The sequence below is a fragment of the Osmerus eperlanus genome, chromosome 6 (assembly GCF_963692335.1).
Source record: "Osmerus eperlanus chromosome 6, fOsmEpe2.1, whole genome shotgun sequence".
NCBI classification, from domain to species: domain Eukaryota; kingdom Metazoa; phylum Chordata; class Actinopteri; order Osmeriformes; family Osmeridae; genus Osmerus; species Osmerus eperlanus.
In genome coordinates, this window is record NC_085023.1 from 3,934,120 (window position 1) to 3,954,787 (window position 20,668).

A 20,668-nucleotide genomic window follows, 5' to 3' on the forward strand; every position below is an offset into this window, starting at 1 on the left:
TGAACCTGCCTATCAATTCCCTGATGCGGGTGGCCTGTTACATTCCTGAGGAGTGAGTTTAACTGATCTACACTGGCTACAGATACAGCCTAGCCCACCTCCATCTCCCCATTAACCCCGCATCCACCCCTGCCCCCAACCAATCTCCCCTCCAACCCCAACCCCACCCCTTCCCCCACCGCTGCGTCACAAGTGCAGCTCCACCACAGTAGCTGGTGGAGGGGTCATCGTGGCTGAACGTTCATTCATAGTTTCCATCAGTACATCTAATCACAGTACTGGCACAGGAACTGGCCCTCCACAGTAGCTAGTGAGGAGACAGACAATGACAACACAACACACAACACAACACAAACACATCCAACACATACACACACCACACACACACAACACACACACAGTAACACACACATGTAGGTGCTGCAACACTTACCCTGCTGACTTCCTTAACTGACGTGTCATCTGTCAAGTAAAAATAAATACACTCTGTTAGATGCTAGCAGAAAAGGAGATGAGGGTTCTAGGGAACTATGAGACTAGGAGACATATCAGGGAAATGAGGAGTCTAGGAACCAAGGATACATGTGATGAAGCGGAGTGGTCTAAGAGACAGAGGCAGCACACAGGGACTGGAATGCACAGAGTGTGTACTATACAGGGAGGGTAAAGGCAGGAGCAGAAGATAGGAAGGTCTGCTGTCACTACCACAGGGTGCTGTCACCACCACAGGGTGCTGTCACTACCACAGAGTGCTGTCACAACCACAGAGTGTTGTCACTGCCACAGAGTGCTGTCACAACCACAGAGTGTTGTCACTGCCACAGAGTGTTGTCACAACCACAGAGTGTTGTCACTGCCACAGAGTGCTGTCACAACCACAGAGTGTTGTCACTGCCACAGAGTGCTGTCACTGCCACAGAGTGCTGTCACTGCCACAGAGTGCTGCCACTGCCACAGAGTGCTGTTACTGCCACAGAGTTCTGTCACTACCACAGAGTGCTGTCACAACCACAGATTGTTGTCACTACCACAGGCTGCTGTCACCACCACAGGGTGCTGTCACAACCGCAGAGTGCTGTCACTGCCACAGGGTGCTGTCACCACAACAGGGTTCTGTCACTACCACAGATTTCTGTCACCACCACAGGTTGCTGTCAACAACAGAGTGCTGTCACTACCAGAATCAGAATCAGAATTCGGTTTATTCGCCATGTATGTTATACAAACACGGAATTTACAGTGGCAGGGAGGTGCAAAACACTAAACACATACAGATCTTAAATTAAGTAAAAGTACAAAAGTTTAACTATTTCTAAGAACTAAACAATCTAAGAATACAACACTTTAAATATAAAATAAAATATATATAAAAATAAGAATAGAATGAGCAGCGTGAATGGTCAACATAGTGCAATCGGATACTGAGATAAAGTGGCTTATGCATACTGAATTGCCATTAGATGGACTTATATATTAGTTAAATAAGTGAATGAATGTCAATGGGAGGCCTTGGCCTTGTTGAAGAGGCCAGTAGCAGATGGAAAGAAACTGTTCTTATGGCATGAGGTTTTGGTCCTGATGGACCGCAGCCTTCTGCCAGAGGGGAGTAGCTGGAACAGGGAGTGACCAGGGTGGGAGGGGTCGGCCACAATCTTCCTCGCACGCCTCAGGGTCCTCGAGGTGTGCAGGTCCTCGAGGGTAGGCAGATTGCAGCCGATCACCTTCTCAGCAGTGCGGATGATACGCTGCAGTCTGCTCTTGTCCTTGGCAGAGGCAGCAGCGTACCAGATGGTGATGGAAGAGGTGAGGATGGACTCAATGATGGCTGTGTAGAAGTGCACCATCATTGTCTTTGGCAGGTTGAATTTCTTCAGCTGCCGTAGGAAGTACATCCTCTGTTGTGCTTTTTTGGTGAGGGAGCTGATGTTCAGTTCCCACTTGAGGTCCTGGGAGAGGATGGTGCCCAGGAAGCGGAAGGACTCCACAGTGTTGACCTGGGAGTCGCACAGGGTGATGGGGGTGAGTGGGGCTGTATTCTTCCTGAAGTCCACAACCATCTCCACTGTCTTAAGAGCATTGAGCTCTAAGTTGTTCTGGCTACACCAGGTCACCAGGTTGTCAGCTTCCCACCTATAGTCAGACTCATCCCCGTCAGAGATGAGCCCAATGAGGGTGGTGTCGTCCGCGAACTTCAGAAGTTTGACAGACGGATGACTGAGGTGCAGCTGTTGGTGTACAGGGAGAAGAGCAGAGGGGAAAGGACGCAGCCCTGAGGAGATCCGGTGCTGATGGACCGGGAGTCAGAGACTTGTGTTCCTAGCTTAACGCACTGCTTCCTGTCAGACAGGAAGTCTGTGATCCATCTGCAGGTGCCCAAAAAGCCAAAAGCTTGGCTTTTTGGGCACAGGGATTATTGTGGAGGACTTGAGACAGGCTGGCACATGGCATGTCTCCAGGGAGGTGTTAAAGATGTAGGTGAACACCGGAAACAGCTGGTCAGCGCAGTGCTTGAGGGTGGCAGGAGAGACAGAGTCCGGCCCAGCTGCTTTGCGGGGGTTCTGCCTCTTGAAAAGTCTGTTAACTTCACCCTCCTGAATGGAGAGAGTTGTCACTGTAGAGGGGGTGAGGGAGGAGGCCTCGTGGGTGGGAAGGGGTAGTTCAGGACAGTCCATTTGTCTTTCAAATCTACAGTATAACTCATTCAGGTTGTTGGCCAGGCGGGAGTCGTTAGTGGAGTGGGGGGCTCTGGGCTTGTAGTTGGTAATCTGCCTGAGCCCTCTCCAGACAGAAGCAGAGTCGTAAGCAGAGAACTGACGCTTCAGTCTCTCTGAGTACAGTCGTTTAGCCTCTCTCACCGCCTTGCTAAACCTGTTCTTCGACTCCTTGAATCTGTCTCTATCCCCACTCCGAAATGCTTCCTCCTTCTCTGACCTCAACCTTCTGAGCTCTGCTGAGAACCAGGGCTTGTCGTTGTTGAAGTTCACCCTGGTGCGTGTTGGAATACAGCAGTCCTCACAGAAGCTGATGTATGATGTCACAGCCTCTGTGAGTTCATCCAGACTATTGGTAGCAGTCGTGAACATATCCCAGTCATTACAGTCCAAGCACGCCCGCAGAACCTCCATAGCCTCACTGGTCCACTGTTTTGATGTCCTCACAACAGGTTTACAGAGCTTTAATTTCTGCCTGTATGCAGGAATCAGATGGACCATGGTATGGTCAGAGTGACCCAGTGCTGCACGAGGGACGGCGTGGTAGGCTCTACTGACCTCTAGTGATCCAGAGTGTTCTCTTCTCTGGTTGGGCATTTGATGAATTGTCTGTATTTAGGGAGTTTGTGGCTGAGATTACCTTTGTTAAAGTCGCCGAGTACGATAACAAGGGAATCCGGGTTTGCTCGCTCCACACTCAGAATCTGGTCGGCCATAGAGTGCTACCATAGAGTGCTGTCACCACCACAAAGTGCTGTCACTGCCACAGAGTGCTGTCACTACCTCAGAGTGCTGTCACTACCACAGAGTGCTGTCACCACCACAAAGTGTTGTCACTACCACAGGGTGCTGTCACTACCACAGAGTGCTGTCACCACTACAGGGTGCTGTCACAACCGCAGAGTGCTGTCACTGCCACAGAGTGCTGTCACAACCACAGAGTGTTGTCACTACCACAGGTGCTGTCACCACCACAGAGAGCTGTCACTATCACAGAGTGCTGTCACCACCATAGGGTGCTGTCACTGCCACAGAGAGCTGTCACTATCACAGAGTGCTGTCACCGCCACAGGGTGCTGTCACTGCCACAGAGTGCTGTCACTACCTCAGAGTGCTGTCACCACCATAGGGTGCTGTCACTATCACAGAGTGCTGTCACCACCATAGGGTGCTGTCACCACCACAGAGTGCTGTCACCACCACAGAGTGCTGTCACCACCACAGGGTGCTGTCACTGCCACAGAGTGCTGTCACCACCACAGAGTGCTGTCACCACCATAGGGTGCTGTCACCACCACAGGGTGCTGTCACACTGTGGCAGCTAGAGAAGGTCATTTTGGGCCAGCTATATACTTTGCATTATGGGTCGTCAAACTAGGTATTTCTAAGTTCCCTGGATCTCGAGTGTTGATATAAGCTCATGTAAGGTCCTTTGTGGGTGTCAAAATGGACTTAAAACAAATGTGCTTTCATGACTGGACTAGCCACCGATAGTCCAACTGACTATCGGTGGCTCTTCAACATCAGTAGACTAGTCTACTGATGTTGAAGAAGTATGTCTGAGGTGCATTTAGAAAATCTTTCAGTTCAAAAAGCATCCTTTTAGCAGTTGAACCTGGAAACAGTCCAGTTGGATCAGGATGTCTTTTTCGATTGCTTACATAAATTGGTCAAAACTGAAGCCACGTTTTCAAAACTCTACACACAGTCAGCAAAACAGTGTACATGAACCAAACTGTGAATAATTTTTTTAACATAATTTAATTGCTGCACATTTTTCAAATGCTAACACACTGTTTCCAAAACTCTTACTGTAACAACACATCCAAAATAGAATTATTGCAAATTTCGTGCATTTCTGCAGTAACCAGATTCAAATATATATAAATCTATATATTCACTTTAATAATTTAACAGTATTGAATAATTCAAAACACAGCTGATTGTAATTTTAGCTGTTTTTTTTTGTCAAACAGACAAAATCAAAAACAGGGGACAGCTTAGGAATGATTCACAGCTTAGAAACATGAAAGACAGGTTGGTGGGGAAAGAAGAGAGGCAGGGAGAGGGAGAATGTGTGGAGGACAAGGGAGAGGAAGACCAAGGGCGGTGGTCTCTGATGAGATCAGAAATAGAGAGAGGGAGAACTAGAACCCTCACAGTACTGCACAGCATGAGTGATTACACTGTACATGTTGTTTTTTGTACTTACTATTGCAAATGCATTATAATTTATCATTTGGTTTCAATTTAGTATTTTTTCGAAAGTATGTAAATTACATAATTTGTATAGGCCCCTACAGTAAAGATACGGAAAACATAAAGGATACTGAAGACAATTGCTGCATTTCTGATTCAGTCATTGACTTTTTTCTTCAACGATGAAGTAGGTGCAAATAATGTGAAAAATCATTCAAACTTCAAAGATAAAAGTTCATCATTTTTGTAATACTCCCTGGGGCCAGTTGCATAAACTTAGTTTAAGACTTAGCCTTAGACTGCCTTAAATTATCAGGTTAGACTAGTCTAACTAAGCATGTCTGTTGCATAAATAATAAGACTGACTTAATTTGAGGTAAAAAAGTTAGCCACATCTACCCCTGGCTAAACCTTGCGGTAAGGGCTTAGTTGCTATGCCAACAATCTGTTAATAGGTTACGTCATTATGTTACCATAATTTATTACGAAAGGAATTAAGTGGAAACTGCAGAAAATATTGACTGGGTTCTCCTTTTCCACTAAAATGTCATTTTATTAAACGAGTGAGTAGATGACAACATAACTCACTCTTGACGTTAGCACTAGCCATCTGCGTTGGAGTTGTTGATAAATGGAAGTAGCGTTGGGTCTAAATTAAGAGTTTTTCTCGATTGCTAACACACAAACATGGTATGTGTAAGCCATCCCCAAAAAACAATTAGCCAATTCCCAGCAGTAAGACCATGTACCCCAGTCTTTAAACACAATTGACCCTTTTTGACACATTACTCAGGTTCATTCACACTTCTTTGCAAAAGTCTAAACACACCTCTCACTTTAAAACACAATTGTTACCATTATGTCATTTAGAAAACATTGCTGTTAGACAAGTAAACTCAAACCAGCGCAATTCAAACACCCTTAACAACCAATTATCCATGTGTAAGCACTAACAAGAAAAAATACTCAACAAGCAATCAGGAGTTTGGAATGAATAAAAAGGTAAGCTCACCTGTAGCCTACTTTGAAATCATGGATGTAAATATCAGAGGAAGAGGCAGAATTGTCAGAATGAGAGGAGGTGGACAAGGGAGAGGAAGAGTAAGAAGAACAACAATCTTACAGTTTTTCTTCAGTCAAGGAGCAAAACAACGGCTCAGATTTGCACCACTATAAGCACATGTCAACATCAAACTTTTTGCAAAACAATACCACAAGTGATTTGCAAAACACCAAACACACTTGTATGCATTAGACACAGAAGTATATCAAGATGTCACTTCCTTGCAATTCCAAAGCACTGACAGTCAAATTACCATACCTATGTGGCAATTGGTTAAATACAGCCATCAGGTGTGCAAACACATGACACTGGGCTACAAGTTCAGCCAAATCTTAGCAGATTCACAGTGGCATCTGTCATTAGGACCTTTCGACGAGAAAACGGGTACAAAATAATCTGTTTACAGCTGCTTATTGTATGCACCATATCAACACTTTTGATACCCCTTCCTGTGACATTTTACAGTAGGTTACATGTATTTTGTTCTACATAGGATTGAGGGTCGAGCAGGACAAGGAGGAAGGGCGCCCATATTCAACCAAGAGCAAGAAAGAGAGATCGTTAACATGGTTCTGGCCAATAATGCAATAAGGCTCAGAGAAATCCAAACCAACATTATTGGCGACCATGCCATTTTCCATGATGTCAATCAGGTCTCTCTTTCTACACTGGCACGCATCCTGACCAAAAATCCGGTTATGATGAAACAGATTTGTCGAGTGCCTTTTGAGCGTAACTCAGAGAGGGTCAAACGGCTGCGGCATGAGTATGTGGAGGTGTGTATTGTTCACTTTAGCATTCTAATGTTGCATACCTTTTTACATGTAAATGTACTGTATACTAAATCTATGCTGAACTACACAATCTTGTCTTTAACTGTATTTCCGAGAGTTTTACAGATGGATGCTGAGGCAATCCCTCAGGAATTTATATATATATAGATGAGGCAGGGTTCAACCTCACAAAAGTTAGGAGAGGCAGAAATATCATTGGCCAGAGGGCTCTCATCAATGTCCCAGGGCAACGTGGGGGTAACATCACCCTTTGTGCTGCCATCACCCAGAATGGGGTCCTCCTCCGTCATGCCTAATATGGGCCCTTATAACACAGCTCACATCCTCACATTTTTGGACCGATTGCAGAACATCATCACTGCAGTAAACCACATGCACCAGATGCAATACATTGTCGTCTGGGACAATGTGTCATTCCACCGCTCTGCTCTGGTCCAGAACTGGTTTCAACACCATCCATGTTCACAAATCTTTACCTTCCACCATACTCTCCGTTTCTTAACCCAATCGAAGAGTTTTTCTCGGCATGGCGGTGGAAAGTGTACGATCTTCGGCCCCAGGCTCAGGTACCCCTCATTCAGGCCATGGAGGAGGCCTGTGACCAAATCGACGCTGCGGCAGTACAAGGATGGATTTGACATTCCAGAAGGTTCTTCCCACGTTGACTTGCCAATGAGGATATTGCCTGTGATGGCGATGAAATTCTCTGGCCAGATCCAGCTAGGCGGAGATGATGTATAGCATTTTCTGTACTGTATTTTCGTATTTTTCAGATTTTTTTTGGTACTGGATACAATGTTATGTTTGTCCGATAGCTTACAAAGTATGCAGTTATGAAAACTGAGACATGTTTTGTTGTGATTCTCCATGTTGACAAATTTGGGTATATGGAGACAAATAAATTATATTTTCATCAGTCTGCAGCATCGGTCTTGTTAAGTCTTGAATTTAGTGGTGAATTTATTGTAAATTTACATTTAGTCATTTAGCAGACGCTCTTATCCAGAGCGACTTACAGTAAGTACAGGGACATTCCCCCCGAGGCAAGTAGGGTGAAGTGCCTTGCCCAAGGACACAACGTCATGTGGCACGGACGGGAATCGAACTGGCAACCTTCAGATTACTAGCCCGCTTCCCTAACCGCTCAGCCACCTGACTCCCCAAATGTGCACTTTCTCTGTGTACTTCACTTACACTACTCTAATCACTGATAAGTAGAATTGCTTTTGTGTTTTAGGTTTGCAACAGCAGTGTGTAACTGGTACAAACAGAATTAAGTCATATGCAACGTGTGTGTTTCATATGGTAACAAAATATGGTTTTGTTAAATTAGTGTATAGTTTTTACAAGCGTGTTTCATTTTGCAAAGGATCTGAGGTGTTTTGCTCATTGGGTGTGTGGTTGTGCTAATTGTGTGAGGTGTTTTGAAAAACAAAACAAAAAAATCAAAATCGTGCTTAAGCAATCGAGAAAAACTGTAAATGAGATTTGGCCACACTGACAGAAATCCCTATGTACAGAACAACCTTCTCCAAGCATGGAAGAAGCTTGTGGGGACATTGCTGGGGAGTCTTGTCAGGGATGGCTCAGGCATTCAAGGGCATTTTTTCCCTGCTGTTTGGCTAGAGAAAACATTGCCTGTGATGTTGATAAAAATCTCTGGCCTGACCCTGGTCAGAGACAGGATGCTGACCCAAAATGACAGTACTGTAGCGTATTCAAGCCCTGTTACCCAGGTGAAAATGCTTTGTTATTTCTTAGCCGTTGTTCCCAAATTACAATTTACAGTAATGTTGTGTTGTTGACGAACAGTACTACTATTTGTTTACCATGACCACTACAGTAACAAAAGCTCAAAATGCAATTGCTGTATAATGTGAATAGAAAATAAACATCCTGTAAGAAGGACAATTGCAATATTTGTAATTTTTATAATTGATATAGGTTTTCATCAGGTTTACATCTATAAATCTTTCGCTGTTACTGTAGTGTCGCTGTTTTGTCCACCCATATTCTCTTTTTTCGCGAAGCTTCTTATTTTACCCATAATTCAAAGTGCAACAGGCTATCTAAGTCAGTCTTACGTTTGTCACTGATAGTGAAGCTTTATGCAACAGGTAAATTGAAGTGTCTATGGCAAGTCGGACTTAAAGTTGCATTTAAGTCTAAGACTAGCCCCCCTATTTTGACGATCTGAAACGCAAGTACCAAACCGCAAAGCGCAAGTAACTTTGTGGGCGGGACTCCGGCTCGGTTGCTATTTTGCCGGCGGATAAATGACTTTGCGCCTGGCGCAAATATAAAATGGGTAGGTCCGAAGTAGCTACATTACTAATGGGTGTGGTTTGGGCGTAACGTGCAATAAACCAATCAGAGCGTCATCTCACATTCCCTTTAAGAGCAGCGCTTGTTCCATGGCGGATTGCTATTATAACGGCGGATTTGCCAGGCGCACGCCAGGAGCGGTTCACAGCCAAGGAGACCGACGTTCTAGTCAGGGCCGTAACAGATAGACAAGTGACATTGTATGGGAAAGGCAGCGCAGTTTTCTCATTGCACTAAATTGCCTGCTCATGCTGCTCATTCAAATTCTTATTCTTATTTTTATATAGCCTACCCTATATATATTTTTTTTAAATTGTTTGGTTCTTGGAATTAGTTTAACTATTGTACTTTTTTACTTAATTTAAGACCCGTATATGTTTATTGTTTGCACCTTCCTGCCACAGTAAATTCCGTGTTTGTGTAACATACATGGCAAATAAACCGAATGCTGATTCTGATGGAGATGGGAGAAGAAACCCACCCAAATTAGCTTCGGTTAAACAGGCGTGGGAGAAAATTGGCACAATTGTTACAAATCATGTTCACATACATAGAGATTTCTCATGAAAATCTTTTTATAATCATTGAAGAAATGTAACACGCCATAAATCAAAACAATGTAACGTAGTTTCGCAGAAAGAAGACCCTGGCCTCGCCAGCAGTGTGCACGGACCAAGCTTGCGCCCTTAAAATAGCATCTGAATAATGCGCCATTGACTTTAGACCACGTTTTTCCTGGTCAGTGGCGGAATTGTTTTTCGGAAACTGCAAAATAGCACCAGGGAACGTTTGCGCCGGAACACGCCTCCTTTTTCGCTGAACCGCCCACGGGAGCGCAAGGTCATTTCGACGTGCGTCTGTGGAGGGAAAAGTCAGCTTTGCGTCGAGTGCAAACTAGGAATGATACTTGCGTCGTTGACAAAGTCAATTGCGCTGGGTGCAAGATCGAGCCCTAGGTCTATTTTTATGCAACTGGACCCTGTTGTTAGTGTTTTTTGAAGTCAGTGTGTCATGAGTGACAATGTATGCTTCTGAGTGAGAATTGTTGCCAGTTACGAGCTTATTTTGAGACATGTATTTTGGTGGTTTGAGTGAGTTTGGAGGAGAGATTAACTATTTGGCCCACCTGCATGTTGCTAATGCAGACTGTGTGAAGAGTTTTGAAAAAGTGGCTTCAGTTTTGACCAATGCATCTAAGCAAGCGAAAAAAACTGTAACGTCTGGAAGATGACCTGCATAGATGAACCTGATAGGCCTTCTAGAGTAAACAGGCCCCTGATTGGCCATCCAGTGTATACAGACTGAAGAGATGATTGGACTATTGGGACGCTTTGCCCTCCTGCAATGGCATTTACAGATCAACTCACACCAATCTGCTCTGAAGAGAGATGTTGGTCTATCAAAAAGATAGGCCTGTGTGAAAACTACACGGTCACCACAGATCAGCTGGACAGGAGCTAGAAGTGTTCTTAGAGAACACACCAACTCTGGCTGGACGCTAAAACACAGTTAGCCGCTAATATCCCTTCCAACTTGCTTTGCTAGCTGCTAATATATCACATTTCAAACTAGCTTAGCAAGCTGCTAATATATCCCTTTTAGCTATCTTAGCTAGCTGATAATGTATCAACTGAGCGTCACCTCCTACCAGCCACTGTGTTCAAGCTGATTTTCACATGATGTTAAGAAACATACCAACACAGTGAGCTGTCTGTTCTCATTGCTGCAGACAAACACAATGCACTGTATATGACAAGCACTGATACACACACACACACACAAAATACAAATACATCCACACAAACACTCACACATACAAAGACACATGCGCACAAAAACACACAAACACATACATCCACAAACAGTATTTTTTTTCATGGTAGACGCTTTCGGTGAGCTGTGAACCATGTCTGGACTGGGCCCAAGCCTCGCTTCCATCCCCAGCCTCATCCCAGCATTTTTGCACCTCAGCCTAGGTTCTAAACCCAGCCACTCTCCCAGGCACTAGCCTCCATACCAGGGTTTTCCAACCTTGTTCCTGAAAAGCCACCGATCAGTAACTCAAACACTGGATGTACCTAACATGATGAAGCTTATAAACCAGCAAGCTATTAAGGAGAGGAGAGGAAGGGAGGACAGGGAAGGGGAGGAGAAAGGAGAGGAAAGGGAGGACAGGGAGGGGAGGGGAGGAGAGAGGAGGGGATTTATGCCACACAAGAACATCTTTGTGTGACTGTGGCCACCATCCAGACACATGAGATCAATAGCATCAGCTGGTTACAGGCCCTTGTCCTAGTATCATCCCTTTTCTTAGAACCAGTCCAAGTGCTAGGAACAGCCCTAGCACTAGTCCTAGAATCAGCCCTAGTCCTAGAACCAGCTTTAAAACCAGCCCCAGCCATAGAACCAGCCCTGGCCCTAAAACCAGCCCTAGACCTAGTCCTGGTCCTAGCCCCAGCACTAGACCCAGCCCTAGTGTTAGACCCAGCCATGACATACAAATACTAGTCAGACAGTATTTCATCCATCAAACACATCTTATTAAACTTTAAGTTGCATAACAATATCGCTACTTTTTATAAAAGCAACCAGCGAACAAACAAGGGTAAGAATACCACCTGCCCTCCTTCATGGGAAAGCTTAACATGATGACAGTCAGTATATGTAACCCTTACCCTTCATCAGACAGAAGCAAAAGGAGTGACTGGCCTGGCTTCTTCTCTGTCTGACTAAGTTACTGCAAATTCCATCTGGACACACACATATGCATACACAAACACACACACACACACACATACAATATACAATCTAAACATACAGTACACACAATCAAAGTACCTGGGTGTGAATGGAGGAGAAGGAGAGTGGAGGGAGGGAGACGGAGGAGTGTGGAGGGGGGAGGGAGGGAGGGAGGAGGAGGAAGTGTGGAGGGAGGGAGGAGGGAGGGAGGGAGGAAGAGTGTGGAAGGAGGGAGGAGGAGGAAGAATGTGGAGGGAGGGAGGGAGGGAGAGAGAAGGAGGAAGTGTGGAGGGAGGGAGAAGGGAGGAGGAATGAGTGTAGAGGGAGGGAGAAGGGAGGGAGGAGGAGGAAGAGTGTGGAGGGAAGGAGGGAGAGAGAAGGAGGAAGAGTGTGGGGGGAGGGAGGGATGGAGGGAGGCAGGGAGGGATGGAGGGATGGAGGGATGGAGGGATGGAGGGAGAAGGAGTGTGGGGGGTTGGGGATTGTTTAATGACCTCCTGACAGTGTTCAGTGTGAAGTAAACATCTCCAGTGGGACCTGGGGCAGGGAGGGGGAGGCAGGGACTGACGTCAATAAGGAGGAGGGAGACATACACACACACACTACTAGTATTGTGGTTATAACTCCACATATAAAGATAACAGTCCAGTCAAACCCTAACTCCAGCCCCAGCCCTAGCTGCAGTCCTAACCCTTGCCCCAACCCCATTCCAGCCATAACCTAGCCCCAGCCCAGACCCTAGCCCTAACCCCAGTCCTAACCCAACCCTATCCCTAGCCCCAGCACAAGCCCTAACCCTAACCCCAAACCTAACCCACAGTTGCTGAGGTGACAGATCCACACTCCCAGGATCAATAATGGGCCATATTTCTTCTTTGTGGAGAAATATGAGGAGCGTTCCTGCAGTTCAACATCCTGTCAGATTGACAGTCAGCAGTCACACCACACACACACACACACACACACACACACACACACACACACACACACACACACACACACACACACACACACACACACACCCACACACATACATACAAATGTATATTATACATTGATACAAACACACACATATACATAATTACATACGTACACACATATACACACTTACGTGTAGAAAAGGACATTTGGTCAAACAAACTAATGTGCAGATCCAAAATGATGCCTTATTTCACACACACATGCTAATGAAAGATCCCCCCACCCCCACACCCACACGCACGCACACACACACACACACACACACACACACACACACACACACACACACACACACACACACACACACACACACACACACACACACACACACACACACACACACACACACTTATGTAAGAGGCAGTGAGTGGTCCCAAGCTGGAGGCCAGCAGAACGTACTGTCTGCTCATCACATGCCACATGACCGCCCAGCGCCACGGGAGGGGTGTGTGTATGTATGTGTGTGGCGACACACACACACAAGGACTGCTTCCAGGAGACCTATTGGTGTTAGATGAAATCACAACTGAAGTTTACCACATTTAAAGTTATTGCTTGCAAGTTTATGTTGGACTTTATCTATTAATATTCTGAAGCTTCCTGCGTCTGGCCTGGGTAGCAGTCAGGAAAGACCCTGTCTGTTTGGCTGCAGTCAGGAAAGACCCTATCTAATTGGCTGCGGTCAAGAAAGACCCTGTCTGATTGGCTGGTTAACAGTAGCTCATCCCAGCGGGAGGGGAACTCATAGAGGAGGAAGCGCTTTTGATTGTAGGAGAGAGCTGGTAGAATTGGAGCACCACGGTTTTTCAACCAAACACACGCACACGCTGGTATGTTAGCATCTAAAGCCTTTTTAGTTGCACCTTTTTACAACAATCACAACACTGGTTACAACATATGCAGACTGAGTTTTGTTGACCAATATAGCGGGTCTACCTCTCAGCATCTGACAAAGCACAGTGTCTAGACAGACTGCTGAACAACAACAGATTCAACAGATTAATTTAAACTCTCATCCAGTCACTAGATGTCAAGCAATGATAGTGCGCAGCCCTGACTGGATGAGAACTGCCCTCAAGTAAACAACTTGATGAGGAAGAGGTCAAGTCAAGTTGCATTTGCACATTTAGCTGTGTCTAAAGCTTTACCAAAGCCTGTGCTGTATCAGCAAAAAAAACGAAAAAGGAAGGTAGAGAGGGAAGCAGAGAGAGAGAAAGAGAGAGAGAGAGGTAAAGAACAATCCCATGTCTATCACTCAGCCCACTCATCTCTCTCTTTTTCGGATGTCTCTGGACACACTGCAGACCAAAACACACTCAAAAAGTCTGACACACACACACATACGTATGCAAACACGCACATTCACAAACACACACACACCCCATCCTGACCCCCTCTGGCCGGCTGTCCCTGGAGCCTGGCTCTGACGTCAGAGCTGGCCCGGGCAGCGTGCCAGCCTAGCGGGCAGCGGGCCAGCCTGCCAGGGCCTGATGGATGTGGACGGGCTGTGAGGAGAGCCGCTGTGCATAGCAGTCTCAACTCAGCCCACTCCTACACCTCTCCTGCCGGCTCTCTCCTGCTCTCTCCTGGTCTCTCCTGCTCTCTCCTGGTGTCTCCTGCTCTCTCTCCTGGTCTCTCCTGCTCTCTCCTGGTGTCTCCTGCTCTCTCTCCTGGTCTCTCTCCTGGTCTCTCCTGGTGTCTCCTGCTCTCTCTCCTGGTCTCTCTCCTGGTCTCTCCTGGTGTCTCCTGCTCTCTCCTGGTGTCTCCTGCTCTCTCTCCTGGTCTCTCTCCTGGTCTCTCCTGGTGTCTCCTGCTCTCTCTCCTGGTCTCTCTCCTGGTCTCTCCTGGTGTCTCCTGCTCTCTCTCCTGGTCTCTCTCCTGGTCTCTCCTGGTGTCTCCTGCTCTCTCCTGGTGTCTCCTGCTCTCTCTCCTGGTCTCTCCTGCTCTATCCTGCCCTCCTCTGCTCTCTCTGTCTCTGTCCTGTATCTTGTATCTGTATTTTGCACGCAGTCAGACGAGGATCGCAGTTGTGTGAATTGTATCAAGAACAAATGTTTCAATTTAGTTTGACATTATTTGCTCATTTTAGAAATATGCTTAGCATTTTAAGTATGTATGAATGCTATGTGAAAATGACTTCCTGTTTTGTGCTTGGAAGGTCGTGATGGAGATGAAGCAGAGCACAGGCTCTTGCAAGATATCTTAGCAACTGAGCGTAAAAATACTACTCAACACTAAGGGTTTAACTAAGGGTTTGAAAACCAACAGAATATTATGAGATGTGAAATAAAGTTCTACATCATGGTAAATGTTTTGTCCAAGCCATGTGTTAGCATAGTAAAGTGTCTTTCTATCTTTGTGAGTATGTGTGAGGGCTGTGATTGGTTTTCTTCAATTCTGTTTAACATATGAATCTGGCCTCTGACCCCTGGCTCTCTTCTTTGTCCAGGAAGTGGTATTTAGAGTTGGCCTCTAACCCTAAACCTCACAGGAATAGAAGATGTCGTGGAGATTGTCGTGCTGGGTAGAGGTCGTGACCTTAGAGGTTTTGGAGGTCGTGATCCAAGTGCAGGTCATGACCCAAGCGTGACCCAAGGTCGTGACCCTGGAAAAGGTTGTGACTTTAGGGCAGGGGTGGGGAACGTCCGAAATCATTTGGTCTGGCCAGCCATGGCACTGCAGGCAGCAGCACTATTTTAATATGTGGAGGAGGGCCGTGGAGGAGGGCCGTGGAGGAGGGCCGTGGAGGAGGGCCGTGGAGGAGGGCCGTGGAGGAGGGCCGTGGTGGAGGGCCGTGGAGGAGGGCCGTGGAGGAGGGCCGTGGAGGAGGGCCGTGGTGGAGGGCCGTGGAGGAGGGCCGTGGAGGGCCGTGGAGGAGGGCCGTGGACGAGGACCGTGGAGGAGGGCCGTGGACGAGGACCGTGGAGGAGGGCCGTGGTCGAGGACCGTGGAGGAGGGCCATGGAGGAGGGCCGTGGAGGAGGGCCGTGGAGGAGGGCCGTGGAGGAGGGCCGTGGGTTGTGACCTCAGGGTGAGGGTAGAGGTTGTGACCTCAGGGTGAGGGTAGAGGTTGTGACCTCAGGGTGAGGGTAGAGGTTGTGACCTCAGGGTGAGGGTAGAGGTTGTGACCTCAGGGTGAGGGTAGAGGTTGTGACCTCAGGGTGAGGGTAGAGGTTGTGACCTCAGGGTGAGGGTAGAGGTTGTGACCTCAGGGTGAGGGTAGAGGTTGTGACCTCAGGGTGAGGGTAGAGGTTGTGACCTCAGGGTGAGGGTAGAGGTTGTGACCTCAGGGTGAGGGTAGAGGTTGTGACCTCAGGGTGAGGGTAGAGGTTGTGACCTCAGGGTGAGAGTAAATCCCTAAATCCACTCAAAATGTATCTCCATCTATTATCTTATACCACTGCCAATAGACTGATTGCTGTCTACCTTTAGCATATATTCAGCAATGTGAGAGAGAAAAAAATTAAATAAATTATAACAAAAGCACAATTGCGTCAGAACAACAGCAGCCTATTTGTCATTGTTCAAAACCAAAGACTTCTGATAGTTCAGCACCGCCACTGAAATAACACAATCAATGGAGGGAAAGGAAAACATTAATTCTTGACAATAAGTAAGCAAGTATATTGGTTGCTGGTGAAGACGTTGTAGCGGGGTTTGCTCGTTTAAAGATAGAAATACTTAATTTATCATAAAGTCTCGGGGCACCATCCTAATATTGGTTTAGGACATTAGGGAATCCTATGTTTAATATGTAATAATCAGTCTCCTCTTTAGGAAGTGTAGAGCCAATCGTAACATCAGTGAACACGCACGTCAAAATAGCTTTACAATGAATTTAAGTAAGGTAAACAGATGTTATGAACAAGTTAGATTATGGGTTTGATATGGAATCAAACCCATAACCCTTCATATAAAGATCTGTTACGTTGCCTAGTTGCCTACATTACGGGATTCCTTTACCCGGTAGTTGAAACTTGAGGCTCTCAATGAGCGCCCTCAAAGTTTTTAACTTTTTAAAATATATATATTTTTATATAGGCCTAGTCTGTTTTTTGCTATGCAGGGCGGGGCCCTTGGGGCCTGGGGGCCTCGCCGCCTCGCGGGGGCTGCGGGGCCCTTGGGCCCTTGGGGCCTGGCCGCCTCGCGGGGGCTGCGCAGCCACCACTGGTTGTGACCTCAGGGTGAGGGTAGAGGTTATGACCCCGGTAGAGGTCATGACCCTGGGGCGGGGATAGGTACCTGCAGGCCTGCTGCTCGTCTTGTTCTTCAGCCAGCGGGCCAGAGTCTCGGGGCTCACGCTCTCCAGCACAAAGTCATCCAGCATCTGGGGGTGCAGGGTGAGGTAGGCCTTCACCTTCTCATCTGTCACACCTGGAAACAAACACCAGACATCAGCACCCAGTCACAAGACTGACTCCTCTACTCATCTCACTGTATGTAGTCAAATGACTCATAACCTCTCATCTTATACAGTAATGGTTATCTATTAGCCTCTTGCTAGCATGGCAAGGTTAGCTGAGGGTTAGATTATTTGATCCTTGCGAGTTGCGACTATGGCTAGCTGCTGGCATCCTATTTAGCAAGGCTGAGCTGGCTGGTTGTTAGCTTTCTGCCTATTATGGCTAGGCTAGCTGAGAGTTAGCTTTTTGCCTATTAATGGCTAGGCTAGCTGACAGTTGGCTTTCTGCATGGATAAGTGCTAGCTAGCTTCCTGGTTAGGCTAGCTAACTGGTGAGTCAGTGGTGAGAGGAGGAGAGACAAGCAGAGACAGGAGAAAGCTAAGAAACACTCCATGGCGCTTAATAGGCAATTAGCTTGTTGAGAGACGGCTAAGTGCTGCTGTTTATTGTATGTTGTCAGGGCAAACATCCATTTGCCTGGCCATCACCAAGTTAAAGCTGTTTTTAATGTATCTTTGTTGGCGTTTTGAGATACATACACACACCGTCTCCCATCCCCCAGGAGACTGCATGGAGTAAACACAGGAACAGGATTACAGGGTACGCTGTCCTGTGCAGCCAAACATGTCCGTGGCCCTGCCGCGCTCACGCAGTGATGGTATCAGTCCCCATCAGCAGTCATGGATGAGAGACATCCAGACTAGGTCAGGCTCCTCTCCTGCAGCCCTCCAGACCTCCACACCATCTTCTCATGAGATGTGTGGATATCATCAGAGAACTCTCTGTATGGAGGAAACACCTCAGGGCACGCAACTGGGAGGCATACCTTCTGCCTGGAACACACATGCATGCATCATGTACACACACACAAACACACACATACATACCCACACGCACACACGCACACACACACACAGTGAGGGTCTATGTGTTTCAGCCCATGTGATTCCACTGCGGGGTAGAGAGGCTACAGACGGCTGTGAAGAGCAACACATGAGAGAGAGAGATAGAGCGAGAAAGAGAGATAGAGAGATAAGAGAGAGAGATAGGTGGGGAGAGAGCTAGAGAGAGACGGGTGGAGAGAGAGAGGTGAAATGATAGAAGGGCCAACCAGTCACTCAGTCGAGCCACCTTAACCCAGACCAGATACAGGATGAAGGATATCCGGGATATTTCTACTGCCGCCCCCTGTAACCTTGGTAACCTGCAACCGTCCTACAGGGATCAGACGCCCCCCAGACAGAGCAGTCAGGAGGGGCATGACCAGAACGAAACTCTAGAGGGAACGGAGGGGTCTGTTCAAGCATTCAGATGTGGGTCTCTGGGGGTGGAGGGGGGTGGGGAGGTGAGGGTGAGGAGGGTGGGGGTGGGGAGGATGTTGGAGGTGGGGAGGGGTAGGAGGTGGCGGTGGGGGAGCGTTGCCAGCTGATGTTGTCCAGACACGAGACACGGCTCTTCAGGAGCGCCTCACGAGACTCCCAGCCAGTGCTGACGCACGTCGGCCGAGGAAAGAGCTCCATAAATCAGGGGATGTGGAGGGGGGGGGAAGGGGGGTGTTAGTGGGGACAGAGAGAGGGGGGGGAAGGGGGGGCAGAGAGGGAGATACAAATGCAGAGAGAGAGACAGAGAGGGAGGGTAGAAAGAGAGGGGGAAAGAAAGAAGAAGAGAGAGGGAGGGGGGAGGGAGAGAGATGGAAAGAGAGGGAGAGAGAGAGAAAAATGCAGAAGGGAGAGAGAGGGCGGGAGAGAGAGGGCGGGAGAGAGAGGGAAAGACAGGAGAGAAAGAGAGAGAATGAGTATTGCAGAGGGAGAAAAGAACATGGAGGAGAGAAAGAGCGAGCCTTCCAACCTTCACAGTCACACATACAGTCCACCCTGTCTAAAACAGCCCAGTCAAGCTGTGACCTGTGACCTGAGGGTTATAAATACCAACATCCTAAAAATTTGAGGTCAGGTCACATGCAGCTTCTTCAAAGTGCTGCTGAGTCACAGAGAACTCCCATCTCCAGATCGCCAGTTACTGGACCTCTCTCTCTTTCTGTCTCTGTCTCTCTCTCTTTCTGTCTCTCTCTTTCTCCCTCCCTCCATATCTCTCTCTCCCTCTATTTCTCTCTCTCTCACTCTGTCTCTCTCTCTCTGTGTGTGTCTCTCTCTGGGGACAAACATGTCCAGAGGCTAAGATATTCCACTGTTTGTCCAGAAACAGGGAACATCACCTTACCTAACCTTATTGGTTTTCTGCAAACCACCATAATGATCATCATAACCACTACCACCACAATTATCTTCATCATCTTAACCACCTCCATAATCACTATCATCATCATTGTCCCCATTGTCGTCATCTCCATCGTCCTCATCTCCCCTATTAGAGTATGACATCACCCTAACCCTCCACCCTGTCTCCAGAGTGTGGCTCCGTCCGGTGACCTTTCACCCCATCTCCAGAGTGTGGTTTGGAGTGACTCGCCCCTAGAGACGAGGATCTAACGCAGGACCCCATGTGACCGGCGCTCGCTCTCTGTCTCCTGGGACCAGGAACAAATGCAGCCTATCAGGAGGCTGCAGCTGTGGCGGTCCCCAACGACAGTCAAGCCCTTGGAGATCGCATGTGGTCAATCGTTCAGGGAGCGAAGGAGAGGTTTGTCCGGTGCTAGTCCTGGTCCTGGCCCTGGTCCTCGTGCTGGTCCTGGTCCTGGTGCTGGTTCTGGTCCTGGTGCTAGTCCTGGTCCTGGTGCTGGCCCTGGTCCTCGTGCTGGTCCTGGTCCTGGTGCTGGTCCTGGCCCTAGTCCTGGTGCTGGTCCTGGTGCTGGTCCTGGTCCTGGTGCTAGTCCTGGTCCTGGTGCTGGTCCTGGCCCTAGTCCTGGTCCTGGTGCTGGTGCTGGTCCTGGTGCTGGTCCTGGTGCTGGTCCTGGTCCTGGCCCTAGTCCTGGTCCTGGTGCTGGTGCTGGTCCTGGTCCTGGTCCTGGTGCTGGTCCTGGTACTGGTCCTGGTGCTGGTCCTGGCCCTAGTCCTGGTGCTAGTCCTGGTGCTGGTCCTGGTCCTAGTCCTGGTCCTGGTGCTGGTCCTGGTACTGGTCCTGGTGCTGGTCCTGGCCCTAGTCCTGGTGCTAGTCCTGGCGCTGGTCTAGTCTTAGGGAGTGTTCACACCAGCCTTTTTTAGTCAGGTTGAACCGAACCCTGGAGCGTTTACCCCGTTAATGTGGTTAATTTGGGGTGGTGTGAACGCCTGAGTCGAACTCTGGTGCGGAACAACCTCTCTCTGGTCCCCTCAACAGGCTGGTCACTGTCAAGTGAACTCTGGAGCGGTTCATTTCTGGTGTGAACACCATTCGAACCAATCACAGGAAGCGTACCATTTTATGGGTTTAAAAAGTTTTCGTTTTCTGTTTTGGTGACTGCATTGTCATGAAGCATAAAATGAGGTCCAGGGGCCTTATTCAAATATGGGTAGAA

General features: G+C 47.7%; 1 protein-coding gene across 4 annotated transcripts in view; it reads right to left on the reverse strand.

Moving 5' to 3' along the window:
• The window catches only part of pde10a (phosphodiesterase 10A), a 60,494-nt gene that overhangs the window by 15,754 nt on the left and 24,072 nt on the right, over positions 1-20,668 (reverse strand). For all 4 annotated transcript variants that reach the window (XM_062463038.1, XM_062463037.1, XM_062463040.1 and 1 more), the window contains exons 2-3: positions 17,054-17,185; positions 434-462 (exon numbers count right to left, since the gene is read on the reverse strand). In XM_062463038.1, coding sequence (XP_062319022.1) covers positions 434-462; positions 17,054-17,185 — 161 coding nt within the window. The remainder of the gene's footprint in view (positions 1-433; positions 463-17,053; positions 17,186-20,668) is intronic.